Genomic DNA, 21,704 nt, shown 5'->3' on the forward strand with positions numbered 1-21,704 from the left:
GCAATCTCTTTCACTTGTTTTACTAGTTAATTGTTCATAAAAATAACACTAAAATATGTTTTCTGCATAAACAGTTTTAGAGATTTTCTCTAAGGCTTGAAGTTCTTGAAAGGTATTTTGGGTTTGATTCTGCTTGTGCAGAGCGTCATCAAATATTTATAGGATTGTCCTATAAGGCTTCATTGTATCTTGGAGGCAATTCGAGGATCCCATTTGCACACAACTGGTGGGGGCGAATATTGTTTTAAGGAAAACGATTACGCGCCTTGAAGCTTCTTAGTCTTCTTATCATACCCACGACTGGAGGAATTTATCCAACAAAAAAAAGTACAACAGGGCCCACATGAATAGATGGTCTAAGCCATTCATTTTTTGGGCCCAGTGGCAGATAGGCCATGCCTAAAAATGGACCCCATAGGGTGATTATAAAATCCATCGATTTGGAGAAAGAATACGAGAGGCTGAATTGATCTGTCCTCATTTGGACTCTTCAAAAAATTGTGCTCTTGGCCTAAACGGAGAATGATTAGGGAACCAATGTTTGATTCCTATGTCTTAGAAAATTCTCATGTTGACCTCATTCTGAAATCCCCAGATACTGGCAAAAGGGGGTGATGTGACGGAGGAGAGTTGTATGGAATTTATCGAGTAGAACTCACCACTAAAAGCTAGCCGTTAGAGGGAGGGTGCCCATTCCCTCCTAACCCATCCCCATTCATCTCACTTACCGATGTGGGACTATTTTGCTTTTGCGTGGAACCCCAACAATCTCCCCCTCCACGCGGAAGCAACATGGACAATCTCGCCCCTTCACGCGACGGCAATGTGGGAACCCCGAGATACTACACCGGGGTTTCCGAGATCTTCCCCGATGGACATTCTTCCCTCAGAGACAAACCAGGGTTACCAAACCCTGAGCTCTGATGCCATTTGTAGGAAATTTACCGAGTAGAACTCACCCCTAAAAGCTAGCCGTTAGAGGGAGGGTGCCCATCCCCTTATAACCCATCCCCATCCATCTCACTTACCGATGTGGGACTATTTTGCTCTTGCGTGAAATCCCAACAAGAGTTGTCCAAACAATAAGGGCCATTTGAAAAAGAATATGTATCAAAGGGATCAAGTATGATTCCATCAATAAATATATCAAAGAGTTGGCATCTGGTTAGTATGATTTCATCAATAAATATATCGAAGAGTTTGACATGAGGTCAGTTGAAAATCTGGGTTTATACGAAGTTAGTATGAAATTCTAAAAAAAATAGCTTTTAATGATTATAGTCTCTTATTTCTCGAACCAAAATCTCCACAAATCGGAATCCTGACGCATATAAATACAAATGGCAATGAATAGGGAAGGTACAATAATAGTATGTGACATGGTATCAAATATTGGTGATAGAGGACGGGGGGAATTCGTTTTGTGCGGGACCCACTACCGTGACACGTGTGCAAGAAGACAAGGAAGAGAGCTTGAATCCCCACTAAATGCAGAAAACAATGTGAGAGTGACCCAATCGGGGGTCAATTTCACTTTCGTCTTCATTTTCCAAACAGAGTCCATTTGGAAGTGTTTTCCTTGGTGATAATATCCACTAAAGAGCATTCTTTCGTTCTTCCAAACAAGTTGATGTAAGGGAGTGTTTGAGCCAATGGGTATCCTGTTTAACAACAGCTCTCATTGCTTTCTACTTTCAATTGCATATAATTCAAAATTCTATTTTATACCAAATCCCATTCTCCTTAGCATGAAATCTAAGAATGGCCCTAGTAGCACTACAAGAAATACAATTATTACCGTCTTTACTAGCGATCATTATTAAACCGCCGGTATAGAATCCTTGCCACTGACAAATGATGAATCGGCTATGGGCTGGCCCCACCGCTGGGGCATGCTTTTTAATTCGTTGTTTGGCGAATTTTTTACTTTGCATTTGTGTAAACCACCCCTTGATTTTGATATCAGAGAGTCGATTACACTCTTCTCTCCCCACATAGATTGAAATCCGATGGGGTTTGACTAGAGTCACCATTTAGGATAGGGCCTAGCTGCCTAGGGGCTGGGACCCTTGAAAGGATGGAAGGTGTTATGCAACATCTCTGCCCAGAAAATCTGGTCTCTATGCCTATGTTGCACCATTTAAGGAAGAGAAATTTAGAGAAAAAGGGAGGGAGCTTTCAAGAAATCAAAGCAAGGATTCTGAGAATTGTGACCGCAACGCTCAGTGGTGCGACTGGTCGCAGAGAATTACGCTCACTGTTTAGGGTAAATTATAATTTTCTCTCCCCGAGAACTCTGGTCGCACACTCTCCCTGCCTTATTTTTCTCCTGTAGATGTAGATCACACTCTAAATGGGATCCAAGGATGATGAATTCTTGGGAAAACATTGTTTATTTGAATCCAACATACATAATTCTAATACCTCTTTTGAAAATATAGCGAGGTAGGACAGGTTTGCAACTGCCGATTTCTGTGGTTTGCAACCAGTGGGTCACAAGCTCACAAATAGCTATGGTCGCAGGACTTCACCACCTCACTCTTTGTTCTAACTAACTAAGTAAGCTTTAAAACTACCAGCCACGCCAAGTCAAATCTTAAATGGTTTAGGCCCCAAACTTTGGTCCTCTAAAGATAAGGGAAGAGTACAATGGTTGGAAACATGTCTAGGGAGAGCTGTCATTCCAACATTCATTAATTAATCCTCGCCGCACGTTGCGATTGTTAATATGCATAAGCGGCTAAAATTGGAGTAAACTTATTGTTGCTCCAAGTGTATCTCCCTGCATCTATTGGGTTGTCAACAAGTTCATGATCTTCAATAAACTTTGAAAGCTTCCTCATACAGTCCTAATAGTGGTGTATCTACTGTCTTTACTTTATTTATGAGTGAATATAATAGTGTTAATACCTAGTTTCATCCATAGGGTCGGTTTGGTTGCCCAATATCTAAGGTTACTAGGTGTTTTGACCAGTTTTGGAAGTGCCATATCATCAAAATATAGTGTTTGGTTGCACTTAGATTTTCGAACTACTAGGAGACAACTTGGCTTGTATTCTCCTTGTCCGCCCACGTGGTATACTAGGAAAAAACTACAAAATATTAAGTTAGATTTTTTGCTGGTAGTGTTGGGATTTATGCTCTCTATATTGATAATGACACCCCAGTGCTCCCTTATTTTGGTATTGATGCTCCGTACTAAGAAACTGCTTCAGTTTACAACTAAACACTACTTCTCACTTCTCTACAAGGTAAGTACATGGAAACTACTCGGTTTGTCTCCTCTATGTTGACTACTTAAGTTTTAATTCACCACAATTCTACGAGGCAACTACGTGCAGCCAAACTGACCGAACCGTTCTTCTTAGGTTGACAGGACCATACACCCTGGTCCCTGGTTAAAATCCCACCAGAAATTGTTTGTCGTCATCTACCCACATTAGATCCTTCTTGTACTTAGATAACAATTATGCCACCTGAGGTTCCTTCTATGGGCATGGGTATGTGGTCCCCCAAATTTGCTTGAAGAAGAAAAAATTCACCTCCTAAATCTTAGGCTCGAGGATAACCAAAATGTCCAGGTCTCCAACCCCCTAATATTTTAAGAGTCAATCTTCATTAGAAATTATAAATGTACTAGTATTTTGAGCCCATGCTATGCATTAGGCAAAATGGTGGGCCCCACACCATCGAAACATGAGGTGTAAAATGGTAGGCCCCACCCTAATGCATAGGTTTGGTAGAGATGGTGGACCCACCTCATCAATAACATTAGGAGTAAAATGATGGGTCCCACCCTATGCATATGTTTGGGGAGAGATGATGGGCCCCACCCCATCAAAACATTAGGTGTAAAATGGCAGGTTCCATCCCATGTTTTTGTAGAACGGTGTGTCTAGAACGGACAGGTGTGTGTCACCTTCTTGTAAAATGGTGGGCCCCCCACCCTATGCATGGGTTTGGGTGGAGACTGTGGGCCATTCTTTTTGTGTGGTGGGCCTCACCCAAGCTAGGCTTGTAAAATGTTGGGGATCACCCTATCCAAAACGTTTCTATGTTCTTCATATCATCAGCTTATAAACCCTATGGCTGGAAGAAATCGTGTTCCCCCTGATGAATATTCTTTCAACCTTGGGCTGGGTCCCGGCAGAAATTCCTACGGCAATTCAGAACCTGAAGCAGTGCTTAATTTGGAGAGGAGCAGAAGGTATAGAATTCAGAATTACACGAAATTGATGGATGTGATCCAAACAGTTAAAAAGGGAAATCAAGAAAACAAAAAACCCATAAAAAATTTTCCAGGAAACAATTATTTTCCATATTTTTCTTTCCATAGATCCAAACATGCCCATAAAGAAAGGGAAATGCTATCAGCACTACTCTATTTTGATGATCTCACTCCTCACTTTATTAAAAGTACACCATAGGATGATCCAAACTGTCCATTAGATGGGCCACAGCCTAAATAGGTTGTGCCCAAAAATTATTTCCGTAGGTTGATCCTAACCCTCCAATCTATAGAGGGTTAGGATCAACCCTCTAACATTCATAACGGAGGGTTAGGATCAATCTACAGAAATAATTTCTGGGTCACAACCTAGCTATTTAGGCTGTGGCCCATCTAATTGACGGTTTGGATCATCCTATGGTGCGGGTCATACCTTACTTTTAATAAAGTGAAGAGTGCAATCATCAAAATTCTGATAGCATTTCCTTAAAGAAAAGGTTTTCCAATAAAAATATTTCTTTGAAAGAAAGCCAATGAAATACATTTTTGGTAGATCGATAGATGTTTCTATCGCTCCCTTTGCTTGCTCCTACAAGTTTCAGAGTTTATCTTCATAATTGAAGTCGAATGAAATCCTCTTAATATCTTGTTCCCCCCTTGGGATAAATTTTGTGGCCTTTACCGCACCATTGGTTGATGTTTTTTTCCCTTCTTTCAAGCTTCTCTAGGAGGTCGGTCGGTTGATTTTGGTCATTTGAAATCCTTTTATTTTTCAATAGAATTCATTTTACCTCTTACAAAAGTAGATAATAATGAATGAGACATTAGCAAAAAGTGATTTGGAAAGCACACCAAACTTATTTAACAGCCCTAAAGCCCGTCATCTGTAGACATATGTCCCGTGATCAACGCTCTCTTTCTTGTTTTCTTGCATACTTTTTTTGTAGAAAGAAGGGTTATCATTTTCCTAGCAACCATCTTCATTAACTGAACAAATTCGTTGTAGACTTAGCTCGGGCATGTTTGGCAACCATGAAAAATTATTCCATGGAATATTCGTGGGCCCAATTATGAGAGATGGTGGGGAAGGAGAGAGGAAGAGACTTGAGTAGGGCAAAGTGGAGAGACCATGAGAAATCCCTAAAAATGGTAAAAAAAATATATGCCACTTAAAATGGGTTTTTTTCCTATTTCCAACAACCATTTTTTTTATAAAAAAAAATTGGACCACCAACTTTCCATTTTTCCTCTTACTTTCTCCATGCCCCACCCATCGCTCACTACTGAACCCACAATAATCCACCAAATATTTTTTGGCGAATGATATCCCCCCCCAAACGGATAAAATTGCCCCCTTTAACAGTTTCTGTGAGAATGGTTCACTGCTTGAGGATAAATTCACCCCTTTAACGTTTTTCTTTGCCTTTAAAGCTTAAGGTGGATTTTATCCGTCAGAGGGGGGAATATCATTCCCCTATTTTTGGTTGTCAAACATGTCCTTATTACCTTAGAAGAAAATCACATTTATCAATAAACTACTAATGCTCGAAAATATGAAACAACTTAAGTACTAAAACTCCAAAACTTTCACACGGATCACGGCACTTAGACAAGAGCAACTCTAAAAAGTCAAAAGTCTTGTGGTAATATACATTTGAAAATGCAACGAGACGAGATTTCTTCCTTTTTTTTAATACCAACTGTGTCCCCTTTACACGAGGCATGTATAAGCAGCTAAGTCCCTTGAGTGGGAGGGATAAGATTATTGCCTCCAATGACTCAAGGAATCCACCAATGCACAATAGTGACATATCACTATACGTCCACGTACGTGTCAGATGCTTAGGGGCTCTCTAACCATTTAAAGCAATTGAGGAAGTGGGGCCCGGAGGATAATATGATGGAGAAGGTGGTTAAGTGGCTCTAGAGTTAGCCACGATGGCACACTTTCTCCTCCAATCCTCTCCCTCTCTGCTCTTATCTCCAAGATATCCATCCCTTGGATTTCTATACGCTTTTGGCCCTTCACTTAGATATCAGTGGATAACAACCCCTCTCCCCTTCTCTTCTTATACAACTCAAATATATCTCTCTCTTGCTTCCATGTGCACTTTTTTTCTTTGTTTCTTCTTGTTCTTCTTCTACATTGTTTTCTTGTTCCCTTTTTTGGTCCACTTTCTACATTAAAAAAAAAAGGAGAAAGGAATGTCACATGACCACCACCATCCTTGTTTGCATTGCCACCCACATAGCTACATTAGAATGGTAAGTACAAGATAAATGAAATTAACCCCAAGAGAAGATTTCTAAGAAATGTGTATAGAATCTTCATCTTGTTTTTATGCTTTTTATTGGTGGAATGTCCATGATCTTCATCTTTGATTAAAACGTTTGATCTCTGTGTATATATGAATGGCAATACAGGTTCAACACCTGATAGAGAGGTGCTTGCTTCTTCACATGAGTCGAGATGACTGCATCAAGGCGCTCGCGGAGCGTGCGAAGATCCAGCCACTCATCACCCTTACTGGTCTCTCTCTCTCTCTCTCTCTCTCTCTCTCTCTCTCTCTCTCTCTCTCTCTCTCTCTCTCAGCTATATCTAATTTAGTGCAATTAGTGATCTGCAGTGTGGAAGGAGCTACTGAAAGAGAATAGAGGCTTCTTTCATGGTTATTTCCAAGCTATATCCCCAAGTCCTTTCACTTGTAAGTTAAGCTTACAAACTATCTTTGCATGTTCTTATTATTTTTCTATTTGTTCTTGAAAATTGCTATTAGTTCTTGAAAATGGATAAAATACCCCCTAGCACAAAAGCACCTAGTCTTGAATATAGGAAGTTGATATTATGTATCACCCTACTTTAGAGCGAATGGCAAAGTTGCACCTTATGAAATACTTGTCTAATTTTCATTGGTCAGTGGATCTTCTACAAAGAACTATATGTTGCTTTTGTTGGGCTTTTGCTGACATTAACCTCTAAGATATAGGTGGCAAAAGCTTTAATACGAACAAAAGGACTGATTTTGTGCTCACGATTCCCTCTAAAATTCGGTGTTTCAAAATGTGGATATGGGCCAAAATGAAGTCAGAGAAAATTCTAATCAACTGACTTGATCCGGTACTCAGATGACACAGCCGGGTACTAACACAATCATATCTTGAGAGGGTCAAAGGAGTTTTGATTAACTTTTTAGGGGCAAAAAGTAGAGTCAAGAGTCTGAGTCAACAATTACATGGAGGAGTTTTGAAACTATGGTAAAAGCGGTCTGTTTTACATTCATACACGGTTTCTTTTTGCAATCACGCGTCTTTAAAAGAAGATGCATTTTGAGCTTACCGATTAATGTTAGCATGGTTGTTGATTATGGGTTTGATTGTTGTTTTTCAGATAAACCAGTTCAAAGAATGCCAAGGTTCGCAAGAAGGAAACCATGGAAGTGAATGACTAGCAAAATTAGAAATATAAAATAAAAATAAACCAATATCATGAAGGTATTGAAATCTTGAAATTGGGTGCAGGTCACATTTTACAGATCCTATGTATATTGTTTGGGATGAAATATGAGTATCAAAGACAACCATGTTTGGCTAAATTTTTGGCGTTTCCAAGCAACTTACACCAAAAAATTTCATGCTTATGTGCATATAATGTTATGTTCTTATAATATTATATGCAAACTATTAGCTATAATAGTTTTATAACCAAATATAGATTCAAAACTCCAATGCATCATTGTAGACTCGGGATCCGGGTCGCTCTCATTGTTCAAATCTGTGCTTTTTCTTACAAAGTCATTCAAAATTCCTTTGATTCTCCTGAGTTACGGCCACATCAATCGAGTACGCAAGCGAGCCAACCGATTACTCGGCTTCGTCGTGCTAGTCGCTTTGGTCCCATTTTGACCTGCATCCATATTTGAAATACTATTTATGTCCATTGAAGTAGAAATCAACACATGACGAGATTGCTAAAAAAATGTTACTTTTATTCTTTTCACAGAACACACTTAATTGGCCCCACTTCTGTCTCACGTATGTGATCAGATCAATGGATCTGAACAGCAACCATAAGTCTGGCCAAATGCCGTTGAGAACATCTTGATCAGATGATTCTAGGTGCTTAATCTATGCAAGACTTGTTTAGGGTTTCGCTACAAGACATAAAATCATTGTTTTTTGTAGTCCTTAATCTTATGCATTGGATGCTGTTTGGAATGGGTATACTTTAGCATTCTTTTGTTATCTAAAGTGTGGAATAGCATGGATCATTAACAATGATTAAACCCTAAATTTTGTCCTTCTCCCTTCCCATTATACCCTTACATAGTCGCCATGCATCTCAACCACTCTCCACTTCTACAAAAGATTAAAAAAAGGAATGATATCCAAACTCTCTTATTATGGTAATGACACTCTTTCTATTTTACAATTTTTATTGGAATAATTGCTTCTCAGGAATCATAACATGTAATTGCCTAATAGATAATCATAACATGTAATGATACCCACACTCACATGTTTTAATAATGCACTCCTTTATTTAATTTATAATTTTCTGATTATCACAATCAGAAAGCAATTAAAATCAAACCAAAAAACTTGTAAAATAGAAAGTGTGCCATCATCCTAATAAGAGAGTTTGGATATCATCCCCATAACATCTAACGACCAAATTTAAACCTTTCCTTCACGGGAAATGATATCGTCATTCCTTTGTTAATTTAGATAATGGCACTCCACTTCTTTTTTTTATAGAGTTGTTTCTCATGGCCATTAAGCTCTGTTAGTAATCTCAAAAAACAATATGCAGATAACTATTCTGTTATAAATCTCAAACACAATCTGCAGATAACTATTATATGCAGACACTCATATTAACTACAAAACCATTTGCTTAAAAAGATTACAGGAAAATTGCACGGGCTCAGTGTGAACATTACTCATTTTAAAAATACACGCATCTATGACTAAATTTTTATGAAGTAAAAATAAAAGACAGTGCTTCTGTAAGAGGGAAACTTGGGTAGCTCCCAAGTTATTTAAAACCTTATAAATGTAAATTTTCATCTTGCTCTTAAATACAGTACTCTAAATAAATTTCCTTGTAGCTATTACAAATATGGGATTTGCTAGGCAATTTTGCTTCCGCGGCCCACTTTTGCAGGAGAGAATAGCCACACATGCTCACCTTTTAGTAGATTTTGTCTTCTTTATTTAATTAAGCTGAGGTGGCTGTTTTCTCTGGCAAAAGTGAACCCCAAGATGAGTTTATGCAAAATTGCCTAGCAAATTCCTACATATATTATACAAGAAAATAATCTATATCTATTAAATACCTTACGGATGTTAATTTTCTTTATTTGTGTCTATACTAATACGCATATATTTTTCCAAGGAAAAAATGGGTAGGTAGGGCCCTATGTGTTTAATGATCCAAACCATTTATCTCTTATGCCTTTTTATAGATGGGTCATGCAACAAAATTTACTCCCACCCTACAATTCTAACCCCCCTCCAATTTGTGGCCGTTGAATGGACGGTGAGAAAACACAGACAACAAATTGGAGGGCTAGAATCGTCTCGTGGAAGTGGATTTTGGTGCTTGGCCTATCTTTTGGATAATTGAATAAGTGGGCCCCACTTTTACTTCTACCTGCTCTATTTATAGAAATAAGTGCTAAGAATCCCCCATATAAATGATAGGAAACTTGGGTGGCCGCTGGTAACCTTATAAAGTTTATAATAACTATTAAATAATGTATTTGCTAGGGACCATTGCAGAAGGCATTTCGCGGACAGGCTGTTGCATGAGAGAGCAGCCACATAGGCTCAGATTTCGCATAAATATAATTTTGTTACAGTTATTAAATATCTTATACAAATAAATTTTTCTATATCTATTAAGGCCCTGTTCGTTTTAGATTATGACAGCCGATTGTGAGTCCAAAACCTATTATTTGGCTCAGAATTTCCAATAGGTTTTCGACTCACAACCTGTTGTCATAATCTAAAAGGAACAGGACCTAAATGCTTTGTAGGTGTAAATTTTTTTAGCTATTAATGTTTAAGCTAAGGCTCTCCTCGTATGGAATTTTTTTTCTTAAAAGTGAATTTTCTAATATTTAGTATGTTGGAGTGAATATGGAGGGGCCTGAGTGTAGTTTTGTTTCCATACATATCAAGTATCCCCATGCATAGCTAGTAATATGTAAGCCAGACATTAGCAAGTGTAGTGTAATTAGGTGTGCCTAGTCCTAAATTCTTTATTAATCTCTAGCCATCATTGATGGGAAGAGTGAGAAACAAGTAGAGTTTAAACCGAATTAATTGAGGGGTCCCTAATCTAAAAAGAGAGCATGTAGATCATTAGCATTCCTTCAAGGATCATGAACATCATAGAAGGAGCGTCCCCATTTGTGAAACAACTAGTTACTCCAAAACCTTAAGCTGTTGGAGAAGGCGTTGTTTATTCTTTTATACTTTTAACACTCCCCCTCACATGTGGCCCCTCTTTCTTTGGGTTTGCCGACATGTGGCACATGTAGCCCCACTTTTGGATTACCATTGCATGTGGATTTTGACATAAGGAGGTTTGAACTGAAGACCTTCGCTCTGATACCATGTGAAAACTACAGTTACTCCAAAAGCTTAAGCTGTTGGAGCAGGCATTGTTTATTCTTTTATACTTTTAACACCATTAAATGTGCGTATTGTCAATCGGAGATTTGAGACCATGATCTAGTCAACATGGCCAGAGTTGAGTTTTCGCATATTACTCTAAATCAAAGGTTTACATGATAAGCTCATTTTTTCATGGATTTTTAAGAAGAAAAAAGAAAGAATTTTTTTTTCCTGTCTTCAAGAAAAATTGCAAACCTATTAAAGCTTGAAAATTTTTCGTAGAATTTTCTTTCTATAATTTTTTTCACATCTTAAGACATATCTGGCAACCATGGAAAAAAAAATCCATGAAATGTTCATAGACCCAACTGTAAAAGGAGAGGCTCGAGAGGGCAGTGGGGAAAGCTATGATAAGGGGAAAAAAATTGTTCGGGAAATGATAGCAGCACTACCATGTTTTAATGTTTCCACTAAAGCATCTTGTCTTTTAGTATTTAAAGAGCTGTCAATAGGTTCGGATTTGCTAGGGACTATCACATAAGGCATAGACTGCAGCCACATAAGCTCAGATTTTGTCTTATTCATTTAAGTCATCTGAGGTGGCTGCACTCTCATGCAACAGCTGTCCGCGTAGCAAGTCCTCACAAAAGGTTATTACATTACCCAAAAAGCTCTCACAAGCCGGTTAAAAATAAAAAGACAAGCTGAAACCGTGCAACTATTGAAACATGGTTGTGAACCTTGTGGTGAACTGGTGATATCATTTCCCTTAGTTGTTGTCGACTTGTCGGTAAGTAGGAAAATTGGTACAACGGCATTTCGGTAATTATAATCCTCCAGTTTCTTTTACGTTGCTTTTGGTCCTCTATGTCAGTCCTAATGACTCCAGAATCTAGGCAGTAGGCAGAGAGATATCATTCCAAGCAATCTAGTAGGAGGCGGAAAGACCGCGTGTAGAAAAAGACGTGTCCAAAAGAGCAAAAACCTCCATTCTTTCTCATTTTCTTATTTGTAAATAGAGAGAGGGAGAGAGAGAGAGAGAGAGAGTCAAATTTTCCCATGTTTTTTTCTTAGATATCTATATAGTGAAGATAAAGAACAGCTTATTCTCAAAGCATTACCATTTTCTTCTCTCTTCTCTTTTTTTATCTTTAATCTCTCTTCAAAGCAAAGAAGCAAAGCATCTCATTTACAACGCCAGCTTTCTGCTTTACCTTCCAAGTAAGTATCCGCCTTTCCTTTACTAATATTAGCCTCTTTGTTTATTTGTAGATTAATAGTTTCTCTGACATGGGAAAAGCCCAACTAAAGTTAGGAATCTCTGTTTGATTTCACGCATTGATGAGGATAAATTGCCTCATGTTGAGTGTTTGAATCTCCATATCATATATTTAGCTCCTGTTTTCTTTATTGCCTTGCTGTTTTGAGTAATCCCATCTGGGTTTTGGTTTTTATGATTATTACCACCATTAATGGGGTCTAAATGTCTAATTGAATGTAGGAATGTTGGAGAATTCTCTCTGAATTAGTTTCCATTATTTGTTTTCTGGTTTTCTTTCTTACCTTTTTTTCCTTGCTAATGGTGATTTTGGAGTTGTTGGGCTCTTTGTGATGTGGGTTTCTTTCAGGATTGATTGATTGTTGGTATGGACATTTGGTTTTCATATACTCTTTCTTTGGGAATTGTCCTTTTGATATCCATTGATTTGTAATTGATTTTGATCTTTTTCCTGAATAGATTGAAAAGTAATTCAAAATTTTTATTTATTTTTTGTTGGCTTCTTGGATTTCTTATTTTATTTTTATATTACTTATTTTTTGTATTTTATTGGCTTCTTGAATTTCTCTAATGTAAGTTACTTTTCTTTCATTGCTTTGAAATCTAAAAATTTCAAAATAAACCCGCGATTTTATCCAAAATTAGAGTGGACAAAAAATAACTCACCATGAAATGGGTAGCAGGAGCTTCAAAGAATTATTGGCAGCCAGTCATGACTGCGGATACGACCACGTCCCATTATTGGTTGAATTGGAGAGTTTTAGTGTGTGGGATTTGGATATTGGTGCCAATGGTTGCGGCGTCTGTCCTGATATGGAAATACGAAGGTTCGAATGCTGCAAAACAGCAACGGGGAGAGACCCAACATGAAACAGAAGGTTCTTTGTATGAGGATGAATCTTGGAGGCCTTGTCTGAAAGAGATCCATCCTGTTTGGCTGCTGGTTTTCCGCATAGTTGCATTTCTCATACTCTTGGCATTGCTCATTGCCAATGTTGTTGTTGATGGAGGCGGCATATTTTACTTCTATACTCAGTAAGCCAACTTTATATCTTGCATTAGTATTATGCTTGGACTCTTACTTAAGGTGGATATAATTAGGAAATCTTCTATATATACTTTGTTTTATGAGAGAGGGAAATCGATATTTGAAGTTTATTGTGCATGAAATGTATATCTGCTAGAACCCTTCACTGGTTTGTTGTTCAACTCATGTTTTGCTTTTAATATAATCTAGCTTTTGTTGGATACCTAAGCCCTGTTCATTTTGGATTTTGAGAACTGATTTTGAGTCCAAAACTGATTATTGGACTCAAATTTGAACAATTTTGAGTCCATTCAAATTTGAGTCCAATAATCAGTTTTGGACTCAAAATTGGTTTTCAAAATCCAGAACGAATAGGGCCTTAGCAGTTTTCAGTATTCTGAGTACTGTGGAGAATTTCAGCTTCGTTGCTTCGATGGTTAGGAATTGATTAGATGAAGTATATGATTAGTAGCGAAAGAGAGCTTATAAAAATAAGTTTCCATTGGCAGATTAGTTTGTTTCTATATTTGACACGAGTCACACTACGGAAAAAGAGATTAATTGTAACAATAAATTGAAGGAATTTATGAGTGAATCTAGTACTTTTCCATAGGACCTTCTATTTTCATCTTTATGGTGTTAAAGGTTGTCTTTGCTTGATGTTTATTTGGCATTAATGGCTGTGTGCAATTGGACCTGATAGGAGCCACCTTTTAACATTACAGTGAACTCATAATCTTCATCACGCCTTCATTTTTTTTGTTTTCAGATATTAATTAGCGAAAAGAGCAGATAATGGAGAGTGAATGCCCCATAAATCTAGCATTTCTGATTTACATCTGCTACGTAATTAATATATCAGGACTTTGATTTTCGATTTCTCAAGACCATGATTTGTTAGAAATAACCTCAACTTCACCACATACCATTTTCTTCAAGAGATGGAATTTTGCATTCTTGTTGTCATTCCTTCAGTTTATTTTTTCTAGTTCGGGCCTTTCAAGTTTCAACATTAGTCTCAGCTTGGGTATTTGAATAAAAATAAGATAAAATAAAAATAATGGTATTCACTTTAATACATTCTTTGTACAAAATCTACATCTCTGTAGGTATTGAAGTCATTTCTTCTAACTTGTTTTTTGATCTTTTTGGATGTCAACCAGGTGGACATTTACATTGGTTACTATTTACTTCGGGGTATGTCATTTGTCAGTTTTGTATATTTTCTTGAAAATGGTGATTAAAAAATTTCTGTGGGTATCTGGATTTTCTAATAAGAACATTAATTCAATCCATCTATAAATGTGGGCATGGTTAGCTTTCATGAATATATTTCCTCTTTTGTATGGATTGATTCTTGGCTTTCACTTCGAACTTGAAAACTTCTTCGATTTGACATCAATTTATTGCTTATAATCTGAACTCTATTTATAGCTTGGTTCCTTGCTCTCCTTGTATGGATGCAACCAAATCCACAATAAAGTTCGGGGTGACAATGTCGGGCATATGACGTTAGATACAGAGCAAGGCACTTATATGGCACCAACACATGAGGGAAATGCAAATGTGAGCAGCACGGCAAAAACCTCGGCTCACCAGGAAGAACATCGCATTCGTCAAACTGCTGGGATTTGGGACTATGTCTTTCAATTTGCATACCAGGTGATTCCCTCAAGAATTTATATCTAAAACACTGCTTAAGATTCCAATGTTAAACTTTTGAACAAGCTAGAGGAAGATGTCTAATTAATTCTGATCACAAATACATAGTTTTAAACCATATATCAATGTAAACATGCAAAGGGTATAAGAACATAAAAAGGACACAAAAGTAACAGGCTTAGTTAGGATTAGGGCAGCAACTCGGGTCGGGCGGGTCGGGTTTTGAAGAACCCAGCCCTACGCAAGAAATATCTTGGGTCGGCTTTTTTTCCGGAAAACCCACGATTCCCGAACCCGGCCCTACCCATGATAAATCTCGGGTCGGGTCGGGTTTTTTCACATTGACGCAATTTTTTAAGGAAAATTCTTGTTTGGCAAGGCAATTCAACTCATAGAAGCAAAATACTCAAGCATGGCAAACTCTTTAGTGCATTAACTAATAACTAGTCCAATGAGAATAAATTGATGCATTACCAAATGAAAATGATTATACTCACATATGAGATAAATATAATAAGCAATTGGCCAAAGATAACAGATAAATAATGAATCTGATTCTTTAATGACACAAAGAAGATGACCATAAAAAACAAAAAAAGAACGAAATTACAGGCCATGCAATGAAATTAAACATATTGGATGTCTTTAGTAGGCCATGTAAGGAAAGTAAACTCATTGGACGTCTTCTCGAGAGGAAAAAAACTTGTCACTGAACCTTTTTGTAATGGTCTTTTTCTCTGTAATGGTCTTTTTCTATTTTCTCTCCTCTGGAAACCCTAGGACCAAACGGGGGAATCTAAGAAGCATGGGTACTCTCCGGAGGTCCACGTACCCGTGTCAGGTGCGTATCGGGTGCGGGTGCTCTTGGGTACTCTTTGGGTGCGTACCGGGTACGCACCCGGGTTTGTGTACGTATCGGGTGCACACCCGGTTCAAATTAAATCAAAAATTACATATTTACAATATATGGGTTGTCCAAAAGGGGGGTTGAATATATTAAAATATCTATAGTATATATCCCATAATTTAAAACCTAACAACTTAGAAGTAATATTAGATTTTGGTGATGTTAATGTTATTTGATTGTTTTCCAATTAAATTGTTTGAATTCTTGAACAAAATTTTTTATTTTTTATTTTTATAAATATATAATAAAATATAAAAATATATTATATTAAGCGTACCCCCAACGTACCCGTATCCTATTTTTTTAAGAAATCACGTATCCACTTACCCGTATCGTGTCGTACCCGCACCCCGTACCCGTATCTGTGCTTCATTGGGGGGAATGAAGAGAAGAGGGAAAGAGGCGTGTGCGTGGCTCTCGACCTTTCGTTTAACGTTTATTACTTTATTTCTATTTTTTAAGGCTTGAAGTTTTAAGGGAAAAAAAACGCTTACTTAAGCAACTTGGGTCGGGTCGGGCCCCTTCAAACCCGGGTCAACCCGAGATTCATCCGGGTTTTGGAAACCTAAACCCGACTCAACCCGAGAAACCTCAACCTGACCCAGGCTATTTTCGGGTCGGGTCGATGTGGGTCGGGTTTTACCCGGCTCAAGTTGCAGCCCTACTTAGGATAGAAGTAAATACATAACACTGGTCTCAGAATGTTATAGAAGTAAATGCGTAATACTTGTCCCCGAATGATTTTTTAGTATGGTAGAAAGGAATTGGTGAAACTTTGCTTTTTGCTTTTAATTTTAAACTTGAAAAATACAATGTGAATGTTTAGTAGGGATATGATAATTTTTCATATCGATACAGAGTTTGAATTTTTTTCTGCCTTAGAGCATCGTATTTGAATAAGTTTATCAGGCTTTGAGTTGCCTTTTTTTCCCCCTAAACACTCTCAAATCAATCTCATTTTCACATGATTTAAGAGAGATGAATGAACCTTTAGCTTAACTTGACGGCACTCTTTTTCTCGGACTTGAGGTTACAGGTTCAATCCATCTTACCTATCAATGGATAACAAACGCTCTAAGTAATTTTGTACGAGTCTTCAGCATTTTCTTGTGGAAGTGTTTGGATCAGTGACATATCTTGTTTTGTTGTAAACAGACATGCGCAGGTGCTGTGATCCTTACTGATGTCGCCTTTTGGCTCATCATTTTCCCATTACTTACTTTGAAAGATTATAGATTGAATTTTGTAAGTATTACATAATCCGAATAAGTGATTTATTCTTTGAGTTTGTTTATTTCCTTGTTTTGAGTTTTGTATGTTATGATGAATGCTAATAATGGAATCCTACCAAGTTCCATATTTGATTTGTCAGCTCATCTCTAGTAAAAGAGTGAAATCTTTTATGTGTCAGGCAATTTTTTTTAAAAATGGCATGCTTTCAGACAAAACCTTAATTTTGGGTTTTTTTGTTTTCTCTACGGTTACATTGTATTATAATAAAGTTTTGCTGTGTTTCTGTTTATTTGTCTATGTGTCTCTATATCTATTATCTTCTATTAGATAACATTTTAAACAGTAGCATTTCTTTCAATATTATCATATAACTCCACAAGTGTAGGTACATTCCTTACACCTTGTGTGTGTTTCCTACATCAGTTACAATTCATGTGTCAACATGCAAGTTAGATTAGTCTACTTGATTTGCAGGGACAAACAAATGAATTTAAATAACTGGAAATATAGTGCTTACATTTCATCAGAAATTAAATTAGGAGGAATTATACATCTGAAGGATAAAATGACCAGAAAATACATTATTTCGTCTTTATTTTATTTTGCTTTACCTTTGTTAACATTGTGGATTCCCTGTACAAGCCAACAAATTAGCAAACCATTCCCTCTTCTTATTCTTTTTCTTTACTTTTCTCTTAGGGATAGTTTTTTATTGAAGTGATTAAAATACATTACAAAGATTGAGAAATGACTCAGTAGTTGTGTAGTTATATATGTTCCTGTCATCTTTTCTTTAAAATTTGTTACACAATGAAAACTTTTATTTCTATCTCTTGCAGTCTATATATTAACAACACATACAATGATCTGGGACTTCATGCCCTCATTTGAATCTCCTTGTTATTTATTCTATCGATAACTAAGTTATTAAAATAAAAAGATTTAAGTAATCACTCAGTATTATAGTTTTATATGTTCCTGTCAACTTCTCTTTAAAATTTACATAATAAATTTTACACCCATTTTTTCACATAAAAATGGATATAAATTTTTTTGGGGAAATTACATATACACCCCCTGTGGTTTAGCCATTTTCCTCTTTAATCCCTGTGGTTTGGAACCAACGACACCCCCTCAACTTTTCGTGGGTTTTTTTACGTGACGGGGTGGACGGAAAGGGGGAAATGACTGTTATGCCCTCGTCTTCCCCAACTGAAATTAGGGTTTTCATACTTTAAAACTGAAAATTAATGTTTGATTCAAACCCTTGTTTATTTATCAAATTAAACCCTTGATTTAGGAGTTTTATTTGTCTTCATTCACATCATTATCATGATTTGCACATAAACCCTAATATTTTAGGATTTTTTTTTGTTTTTATCAATGTTTTTTTTTGGGAAATTACATTTACACCCCCTCTAGTTTCTGACACATTCAACTCTAACCCTGACTTTCAAAACGTTACAAGTACACCCCTTGAGGTTTCAAAACGTGACAAGTACACCGCCACCATCAACGGTCCGTCAGTTTAACCTGACGGAAAGACTGAAACTGACCATGGTTAATATTTTGAGGACAGAAATACCCTCATTTGCAGAGGGATTAGGGTTACGCCATTTCCCACGGCCGCCGTCGCACCTTCTGCCACCGCCGCCGTCTCCATCTCCGGCCACCGCCGTCGCCTCCACCACAGACAATGAAACCCTACCCCATGACTACATCAAACCCACATTTCAAGAAAAAAACATTGATAAAAACAAAAAAAAAAGCCCTATTAGGGTTTATGTGCAAATCATGATAATGGTGTGAATGAAGACAAATAAAACTCCTAAATCGAGGGTTTATGTTGATAAATAAACAAGGGTTTGAATCAAACCCTAATTTTCAGTTTTCAAGTCTGAAAACCCTAATTTTCAGTTGGGGAAGACGAGGGCATTTTGGTCATTTCCGCCTCGCCGTCTACTCCGTCACATTAAAGAAGCTTCAGGGGTGTACTTGTCATGTTTTGAAAGTCAGGGTTAGAGTTGAATGTGTCAGAAACTAGAGGGGGTGTATCTGTATTTTTCCCTTTTTTTCTTCTTGAAATGTGAGTTTGATGTAGCCATGGGGTGGGGTTTCATTGTCTGTGGTGGAGGTGGCGGCGGCGGGAAATGGCGTAACCCTAATCCCTTTGCAAATGGCTTAAAACCAGTGATAGAGGGTATTTTTGTCCTCAAAATATTAACCATGGTTAGTTTTAGTCATTCCGTCAGGTTAGACTAACGGACAGTCAATGGAGGCGGTCTACTTTAAAATGTCAGAAAGTTGAGGGGGTGTCTTTGGTAACTTCCAAGGTTTAAAGCGGAAAATGGCCAAACCACAGGGGGTCTATTTGTAATTTTTCCAAATTTATTTTACAACCATTTTACATCAACAGAAACGGATCCATAATGGAAAACTATTCTTTCTATCATTTGCGTGACTTATGTTTCTCTTTATTTAGAGGGAAGTAATTTTTATTTACCTTGTGTGACAGTTACTGGTTGTTATGCATTCGATCAATGCTCTCTTCCTTCTTGGCGATGCTGCATTGAATTGCTTGGTATGTGGTTAGAATTATCCATATTATAAATTTCACTACCTTTTTACTGTGCAATTCTAACATAATTTGGATTTCTTTCAGCGGTTCCCATGGTTTCGGATCTCCTACTTTGTATTATGGACAGCTATATATGTCATTTTCCAATGGATCGTCCATGCTTGTGTCTCAATTTGGTAATATATATATTGATGTTTCTTCCTTTTGTTGAGAAAGATACTTCTTTCTGTTCATATTAATAGTTCATTTTGATATAGGTGGCCATATCCATTTCTCGACTTGTCATCGGCTCATGCTCCGATATGGTATGCTCTAATACCACCGAAATATTGTTCTCATTGTATATATGGGTTTCACGGTTTCAAATAAATTCTTCTGGAAATGGGTTTCGTGTGCATTTTGTCCATACTAAAATTGTAATTTCAGTTTATATGATGTCAGTTGTGTTATAGATAATAAAATTTTGTAATGTCAGTTTATAAGTTATAATAAACTTCACATTAATAATATATAATGAAACTATAATGAGGCTAGACTGAACTGAATCGAAATCGAACTGTAAATTATAAATTTTTTAAACCCATTTTAGGATTGATTAAATTCTAAAAAGTACGTAAATTTTAGAATAAGATATGGTGCCTGGTTAATGAAGTTCCAGGATTGCCTATTATATGGTAGGTAGTTTACATCATTTGATGGCATTTGTATATTGTAAATGAACTATATACAGTCACAGAGATCTAAACCAATCCAATATTGGGAGGAGCTGCGTCGTATTATGTAGTTTTATTTTGTTAATTTTTGTTTCTCGTCCACCCATATCATAAAACCTAAACAAGCAACACTGTGATGTTCTCTTCTATTTCTGAATGAACATATAATTTTTCTTAAAATGAGATTTCATGTTGGATCTCAGATTTTCCTTTGCAGGGTCCGGATCTTGTACATTTTTAGTTGTAAATAATAAAAGCTTATGACAAGTTTGGCAACCATGAATTTTTTTTCCATGGAATCGTAGTTTACCAAGTGTTTAGAATAGAGTTTTTGTTGTCCCTGTTTTCCAGCCACTTCTCACCATCTCTTATCACTCATGCCCTCTCAATTCTCTCCGTCCACCACTCTCCCTACCCCTCTCCCACCAGTTGATAAACTAATATTCCATGGAAAAAGCTTCATCGCTGCCAACATTGCTGTGCTACATTTCTTGGGTTTGAACTCTAATATTGATTGTGCTAGTTCTTATCTGTGGTTTTCCTAACCAGAAGAAAGATCTTCAACTCATCTTTCACAAGCTAATTAATCTCTGTTGCCTTTCCAAATTTGCAGGTACTTTTCAGTGGCATTGTTGCATCTCCCATGCTATGCAATCTTTGCACTGCTAATAAAACTGAAACACTTCCTGTTCTTAAAATGGTTTCCACAATCCTATCAGTGTTCAAAGTAAATGGATGTCATTGACCAACAGTATGGTACACAGCTGAAACATTCAAAGCCCCAACACAAATAGGCGATAGGAGGGTGGTTTGCCATTGCCAAGATACCCATCATGCAAAGGCTCTCTGATAGAACTGAATGGGAAAGGCGTAGGAAGGAGACAAGCTGAAAGAGTTGAATAACATTGTGCAGATCAGATAGGCAATGCGGATCCATGTTTGGATCATCAAGTCATCAAATATAATTCACATAGAAAAAATGATACATAGAAATTTTCTTCAATTTACATTACAAAATTACCCTGTTGGAGTTCTCAGAGGAGAGATTGTGTATACTAATTTCATGTTGGATATGATATGATACCGTGACATCCATTGAGAGATTTGAATTCCATTCAATGCATTAAAATTCCCTTCAGGCCAAGCCCAATAGCACAATGCCAAGTTGTGTGCCAAGGTAGAGAATCCTTACTCGGACAAATTCTACAGAGGACCCCAATTTTTCTTCTGTTGCTTTACTGTTTAGAAAGAAGAGTAATTTCAAAGTAACTGGCCACATTTGAGATTTAACTTGAATAAAATCTTGCAATTTTTGCTGTCATAATAGGCTAATGCCTTAATCTGAAAATTTTCTCAAAATCACAAAGGCTACTCTTTGGTAAAAGAAAAGGGGATTTACAGGAGCATTGCCATTATACCACAGTTCATATGGGTTTTTATCGTAGCCATAAATCTC

The 21,704-nt window shown here is 37.1% G+C and overlaps 2 protein-coding genes across 4 annotated transcripts in view; both read left to right on the plus strand.

Annotated features, from left to right (window-relative positions):
• LOC143884467 (uncharacterized) overlaps positions 1-7,833 on the plus strand; it is a 48,709-nt gene extending 40,876 nt beyond the window's left edge. The window contains exons 2-5 of one of the 2 annotated variants that reach the window (XM_077388065.1): positions 6,414-6,493; positions 6,653-6,758; positions 6,856-6,933; positions 7,617-7,833. In XM_077388065.1, coding sequence (XP_077244180.1) covers positions 6,434-6,493; positions 6,653-6,758; positions 6,856-6,933; positions 7,617-7,669 — 297 coding nt within the window. In that variant the 5' untranslated portion in view covers positions 6,414-6,433 and the 3' untranslated portion in view covers positions 7,670-7,833. Of the gene's footprint in view, positions 1-6,279; positions 6,494-6,652; positions 6,759-6,855; positions 6,934-7,616 lie in introns of those variants that run through there. The other variant, XM_077388064.1, reaches the window with a different exon arrangement.
• A 3,310-nt stretch (positions 7,834-11,143) lies between these two features.
• Positions 11,144-21,386, plus strand: LOC143884464 (UDP-N-acetylglucosamine-N-acetylmuramyl-pyrophosphoryl-undecaprenol N-acetylglucosamine protein). Of its 2 annotated transcripts, XM_077388059.1 has the most exons (9): positions 11,144-12,070; positions 12,812-13,163; positions 14,319-14,352; positions 14,590-14,817; positions 16,880-16,969; positions 19,473-19,538; positions 19,620-19,711; positions 19,793-19,840; positions 20,862-21,386. In XM_077388059.1, the coding sequence occupies exons 2-9, from the start codon at positions 12,841-12,843 to the stop codon at positions 20,977-20,979; spliced, it is 999 nt and encodes a 332-aa protein (XP_077244174.1). In that variant the 5' UTR covers positions 11,144-12,070; positions 12,812-12,840; the 3' UTR covers positions 20,980-21,386. The 2 variants fall into 2 exon arrangements, with proteins under 2 accessions (XP_077244174.1, XP_077244173.1); XM_077388058.1 differs by having other exon boundaries at positions 11,144-13,163.
• The last annotated feature ends 318 nt before the right edge of the window (positions 21,387-21,704 follow it).

The sequence above is a fragment of the Tasmannia lanceolata genome, unplaced genomic scaffold (genome assembly GCF_043159265.1).
Source record: "Tasmannia lanceolata isolate RefF3 unplaced genomic scaffold, GAP_Taslan_0.1 ptg000008l, whole genome shotgun sequence".
In the NCBI taxonomy this organism is placed as follows: Eukaryota; Viridiplantae; Streptophyta; class Magnoliopsida; order Canellales; family Winteraceae; genus Tasmannia; species Tasmannia lanceolata.